Genomic DNA, 6611 nt, shown 5'->3' on the forward strand with positions numbered 1-6611 from the left:
ACTCTTGTAGTTCTTTCATGCCTCGCCCATTCCCCCCAACTTGCGAGTGGCTACGCCTCTCCTGAGGACAGTACTTTACTGCACTACACGTAAGCACCACGTGATAGCCTTGAATTCCAAATCTTGCGGGACTAGGGACACGAAACACCAAATGAGGGCACTAAAGTCGGTTCGGACGGGGATGAGAGTCCAATAATTTTATTTGGCTTATAACGTTGCATGTCACGTTAGGCGTACAGAGTATAAGTATACTTCTAATAAAACTGTGGTAATACCCGAGGCCCGAATATCCGAGCTAAGGGTATAGTACAGTTGTCCGACGTGAGATCGTACGACCGTATTTATACTCGATTAGCGCAGATACAAATGAATCGATTCCGACCATTGGACCAAATGTTTTGTCTTTACCGACCAACAGACGAACGTGATGTCATCATAAGACTCCACCTCTCTTTGTTTGGTAGCTGCTAACAAGAATTCGGTCATCGGGCGTCCGTCCTGTACATGGTGTTTATTCCTTTGCTTAACGGGTTTAGAAACAATGGCTACAGTCTACATTTGCACGTGCATGTTTTCCAACAACCAGGCGTATAGATAATGTGCGTCTACATTATTATTATTTGTTAGACAAATAATGTGCGTCTAGAGAGCGAAGGTGCTAAATAGGTGCCATGCGGTACGTGCCAAATGCGGTTAATTGTATAACATTTTGCTTGTTCTACAGTGTTTCTGCATAGTGGTTCTGCAGTCTGACAGCTTGAATTTCGGTGTGGCTGAGCGGCCGCGATGTTGTTGCAACCATCACTAGTGTCGTCTTCAACAGAAATTTGGCGCTCTACGGGAATTTGCGAAGGGGAACGTGCATTGTCCATGACAGCGCGTCTGCATGTTTGTTGGACGAAGCGACTGACCTCTAAGTACGCTAGTGCGTCTCTATTCAATTTTTTACGGTATACAAAGTCAGAGCGAACACAGACGCCTAATTTACATTTGCACCTGCATGTTTTCCCATATTAATGTTTTGTTTTGGCTGTGGCGGCTCTAGGGTCATCTCATTACGACAACCTGTGGGTATTTAGCTATTTAGCGGTTAGATGGTAATAGCTGTGTAATACGGTAGGCGTAACCACCACGTGAAGGGATGTCAATGGTGTCAATTCATGGGCGTTTGTGCCTTCTGATCCTCAGCTGCCTTATACATACTGTACACATGTTCTAGCATGTGGTGTGCATGTACGCCATATATCCAGCCGAGGGTTTAGCACTGTAGTGCATTTCTATTCATTTAGTGAGAAGGTTTGCGCCATTCCCTCCCTTTTCGACTTCCGGACGACTGGAAAGGTCTGGCAAATTGCCTTTGAAGGTGTCGTTTGCCGCACTCAATTACTCCCTGGAGGATTCCGGGAGACTAAAGATATCATTAGCGGTCGACATACATCACTGTCGACGCGGAGGTCACTGGTGGAACCGAGTGAAACCAGACCCTTTTCCCGTCTGAAGTCGAAATGAGGAGAGGCATATAGGAAGGCTACATGAAGTACTTTCGCGATGTAACACGGCCTAACTCGGTGAAAACTACTACTAGTTCACACGTAAATGTCAGTCGAGAGAAATGCACAATCACGATAATACATATATACATATATATATATGTGTGTGTGTGTGTGTGTGTGTGTGTGTGTGTGTGTGTGTGTGTGTGTGTGTGTGTGTGTGTGTGTGTGTGTGTTTGTGTGTGTGTGTGTGTGTGTGTGTGTGTGTGTGTGTGTGTGTGTGTGTGTGTGTGTGTGTGTGTGTGTGTGTATAAAGGAGAAATTTCAAAGCGTATGAAGTACGACACCCAAGTGTTTTCATCGGGTACTCTCTTCTTTCCACTTGCAGTTGAATCATTTGGGACATGGTCGGATGTCAGCTTGAATACATTAAAGACTATAGCATCTAAGACTGTTTCTGTTAATTCTATTCCTTTAGTCAGTCTTTAAATAATTTGTTGCAGCAATTGTCAGTTACGTTGTGGTCGTATAATGCATGCATGATTCTAAGTAGATTGTTGTTAGACAATAATGACATTAATGTTAGTTTATGGGATTTGCCTCTATCGTAGATTGGTTGTATTGAAATATATATTTGACTTTATATATATATATATATATATATATATATATATATATATATATATATATATATATATTTCTGCTATTACGGAGGCAAAAGCCATGTTCACAATACAACGCTGACGATGACGCTATCGTGAGCGTCATATCGTGAACATGTCAACGTCGACGATGATCGTCGCAGCGTTTGTCCAGCGTTCTTGACGCTGGAGTTGACTCGAGTTCAACTCTAGCGTGTATTCTGCAAGTGTACCAACGTAACCGGAAAACACGTAACTACTTTCTACAAATCAAAGATCCGTCCTATTAAATCCCGTATTTGGCATGGAGGGTCTAATCGACAGCGTGCGCAGTTATCCTTGTCTTCGGCACGTGCATTTAATAGAATACAAAGACCTGCCGCCTTCGTTCAAAGATTGGTCTGACCCAAATTTGCCGCTGTTGAGATTCTCTAGCTCTACGCCTACGGCGGCGAATGAGAAGTAGAAAAATTACAACTTCTTCGTCCATCTATGCTACACACGTGGTATCACAATAATGTGCGTTAGCATGCGCTCAACGCTCGAGTTACCAGACACGTGCTGGCAAACGTCTCATGACGCTCACAGAAAAATATTGTAAATGGTACAACGTCATCGTTAGCGTCAGCGTCAACGTCTAGCGTCAACGTCCAGCGTCAACGTCCAGCGTCAACGTCCTGCGTCATCGTCAGCGTCGTATTGTGAACTAGGCTAAAGGCTGCCAGTTTACTACCACGTCACATTCTAAAGTCTCAACGTGACCGTCTACATCTCCTTTCTGCATATTCCAAATTGTCGATGTAATATCCAGGTGCTGGCCATCCGAGGGTTTGATCCTGGTAGTAGATCTTTCAATAGCGAACCACGAGATATTACACTGGCGACGAGGATGGCGACGCTTGGGCGATTGGCAGAATTCGATGAAGCCAAAGACAACTGGCGGCAGTACGCCGAACGGATGCAGCAGTTCTTCGTGGCTAACGAGATAGAAGATGCCGCCAGAAAGTGCGCCATTTTTTGAGTAGCGTGGGAGCTCGTACGTATACACTGTTGAGAAGCTTGTTACATCCGGTCAAGCCAGGAGAAAGCCGTTTGCAGACATCTGTGCCACGTTGGAGGTCCATTTCCACCCAAAACCTTCTACTACGATGCAGCGTTTCAAATTCAACAGCAGAAGCCGCCAGCCAGGTGAGTCAGTGGCGAATTGCGTAGCGGAATTACGTAGACGGCCGAATATTGTGAGTTTGGGGATTCGTGGAGTGATTTGCTGCGAGATAGACTGGTAGTGGGAGTTCAAGATGAGAGGATTTAGAGACGGTTGCTGTTAGAGAGAGATCTGAAATTCCAGAAAGCGTGCGAGGTGGCTCAAGCGATGGAGTGGGCAGCTAAGAATGCTGAACAGTTGAGTGCTAGCGCAAGTGTGGATGTCAAGCCTGAGACACCACCAGTGGTTGTCCAAAATGTAAACAGCCAGAAACCCACTCTGTCAAGCTGCTATCGATGTGGCTACAAAGGCCATGTTCCATCAACCTGCCGATTTAAGTCAGCAATTTGTCACGGGTGTAAAAAGATGGGGCACATACTTAGAGCATGCAAGGCCAAAGGGAAGAGTGGCAAGCAAGAACACCGAGCAGCTGTAGTAGAACAAGAATGGGAATTACCTGAGGATGGTGAACAGTCACAACAGTATCATCACTATATGACTCACAAAGTGAGTAAAGAGGAGATAGTAAATTCTTTGGAGTCAAACCAGAGGCTCTGGTTCACTCCAGTGATGACAGAAGGAGAAACGCTTGACATAGAAATCGACACTGGTGCATCAGTGTCACTGATCAGTGAAGCTGTTTATAGGCAGCTGTGCAAAAAGCAGCGCCCTGCATTGCGTAATACAGTTATTGTCCTGAAGACCTATATAGGAGAAAAATTTCTTTTGCTGGGGAGGATCATCGTCAAGGCAAGTACCCCTCAGGCCAGAAAGGGAGTAGAGCTACCATTACTACTCGTGAAAGGAAGTGGCCCTAGTTCGTGTGGGCGTGACTAGCTGAGTGAACTGAAAATGAACTGGTAGGCATCCAACCAGGTTTTGCGACTGGATAGAGAGGAGCTGGATGGTATCCTGGAGCAGTATGAGGAGGTATTTAGAGATGAACTAGAACTCCTTAAGGGTGTGGAAGTCAAAATCCACGTAGAAGCTTAGGCAACTCCCCGTGTTTTCTATCGTGCAAGAAACGTACCACATGCAATCAGAGAACAAGTGGAAGAAGCTCTTTGCAAATTGGTGGACGCCAGAATTTTCGAGCCTGTACGGCACTCTGAATGGGCAGCACCAATAGTCCCAATTTGAAGGCAGATGGCTCTATTAGAGTTTACGGGGATTATAAAATGACAGTCAATCAAGTAGCAAAACCTGATAGTTATCCCCTGCCACAGATAAATGACCTTCTTGCACGATTGGGTGGAGCAGAGGTTTTTAGAAAACTCGACATGTCACAAGCGTACCAACAGCTGGCAGTGGACGAGCATTCAAAACTTTTTGTCACTATAAACACCCACAAGGGGTTATTTCAATATAATCGATTACCTTTTGGTGTGTCTGCGGCTCCAGCCATATTTCAACGCACAATGGAGAATCTGTTGCAAGTTATTGAGGGGGCGATAGTATATCTTGCATTGATGATATCCTAGTGACTGGGAAGTGTCAGGATCAGCATTTACAGCGGTTAGAGGAAGTCCTCCAAAGGTTGTCCGCGGCAGGGCTGAGACTCAAGAGAGTGAAATGCCAGTTCATGGTTCCATCAGTGCAATATTTGGGAGTTACCGTCGATGCAGAAGGCACTCATCCGAATAAAGACAAAGTTAGAGCTATCCAGGAAGCTCCCGCACCAACATCTGTGAAAGAACTCAAGTCTTTTCTTGGGTTACTAAACTATTACAGCAAGTTCCTCCACAATATTTCAAGTGTATTGGCACCACTATACAAATTACTGAAGAAGGGAGTGAAGTAGCACTGGGGAAAAGAACAGGAAACGGTATTCAAGGAATCTAAAAGAGTATTGATTTCTCAAAAAGTTTTGATTCATTACGATGCACGAAAGCCTCTGATCCTAGCGTGTGATTCATCACCAGTAGGTATTGGGGCGGTATTGTCTCACCAGGAAGACGATGGCAGTGAACGTCCCATAGATTCGCTTCGAGGACGTTGACGACTGCAGAACAAAAATACACCCAGATAGAACGGGAAGGCATGACAGTAGTGTTTGAAGTTACACGTTTTCACGAATACATCTATGGAAGACATTTTACATTAGTCTCAGATCATAAACCACTTCTGACCCTGTTTAATGAAAGAACTGGGGTGTCCGAAATGGAAAGAACTGGGGTGTCCGAAATGGCGTCAGCAAGAATTCAAAGATGGGCCCTCAAGTTATCTGGCTACCATTACACTTTCAGGCATAAACCAGGAATCATAAATGGTAACGCTGATGCATTGAGCAGACTGCCATTAAGAGGACCGCCAGATGTTTTAGAGGAGTCGCCACCACCCGAAGTTGTTAGTCTCTTGCATCGGTTGGAAGTTCTCGAAAGTCCTGTATCCACACACGAAATCAAACGGTGGACAGGTGAAGATCCTGTACTAGCGAGTGTTGAAATACGTGCTGCAAGGATGGCCCGCTAACTTACTAGGTGATTTTGCAGACGCAATGAAGCCGTACAAATATAGGCAAATGAATTGTCAGTGCAAGATGGTTGTGTTCTGTACGGCGTCCGCGTGTTAGTGCCTGAGAAAGAAAGGCATGCAGTGCTCTCACAACTGCATGATGGGCACCCAGACTGTTCAAGAATGAAAGGGATTGCAAGAACCATAGTTTGGTGGCCAGGGATTGATTCTGAAATAGAAGGAACTGTTCGGAAGTGTCTTACATGCCAGCAGCAAGCGAGAGCACCGACATTAGCTCCGCTGTGTGCATGGGAATGGCCAGAAAAGCCGTGGAGTAGATTGCATGCCGACTATGCAGGGCCGTTTATGGGAGCATACTTTTTGTCATTGTGGATGCTCGCACCAAATGGATGGATATTCACTACACGGGCAATTCTTGTTTTGTATCACAGCAGTTCGAAGGATTTAGGAAGGGCAGCGGTATTAGGCATGTTCGGCAGCACCCTATCATCCCGCCTCTAATGGCCTTGCAGAGAGGGCAGTACAGTCGTTTAAAGCTGGCATGCGGAAGCAATCATCAGGGTCTATAAAAACCAAGTTTGCAAAATTTTTACTCAACTATCGTACCGCCACGCATACAACCACTGGAGTGGCACCAGCGCAACTATTAATGGGCGAAGGCTGACATCATCCATAGACAGGCTGTTCCCGGATGTGCCGAGGAAAGTGGTCCAAACACAGTTACAACAGAAGAATTACCATGACCGGTATGTTACATACCGTCCATTTCTGGTGCAAGACAGAGTATTTATCAGGAACTAT

The 6611-nt window shown here is 45.4% G+C and overlaps 1 protein-coding gene across 1 annotated transcript; it reads left to right on the forward strand.

Annotated features, from left to right (window-relative positions):
* Positions 1-3503: 3503 nt before the first annotated feature.
* Positions 3504-4328, forward strand: LOC134180848 (uncharacterized). Its single transcript, XM_062648032.1, has 2 exons — positions 3504-4085; positions 4200-4328. Exons 1-2 carry the CDS (start codon positions 3504-3506, stop codon positions 4326-4328), a joined length of 711 nt encoding a protein of 236 aa, XP_062504016.1.
* Positions 4329-6611: the final 2283 nt, after the last annotated feature.

This window comes from Corticium candelabrum, chromosome 6, assembly GCF_963422355.1.
Source record: "Corticium candelabrum chromosome 6, ooCorCand1.1, whole genome shotgun sequence".
NCBI lineage: Eukaryota > Metazoa > Porifera > Homoscleromorpha > Homosclerophorida > Plakinidae > Corticium > Corticium candelabrum.

What these genes read in the sequence shown, in the direction of transcription:
- LOC134180848 (XM_062648032.1), top strand. Translation starts at nt 3,504, where the DNA reads ATGGAGTGGGCAGCTAAGAATGCTGAACAGTTGAGTGCTAGCGCAAGT. An exon ending in TGGGGAGGATCATCGTCAAG is followed by an intron (nt 4,086 to 4,199) that starts GCAAGTACCCCT and finishes ATGAACTGGTAG; the next exon opens with GCATCCAACCAGGTTTTGCG.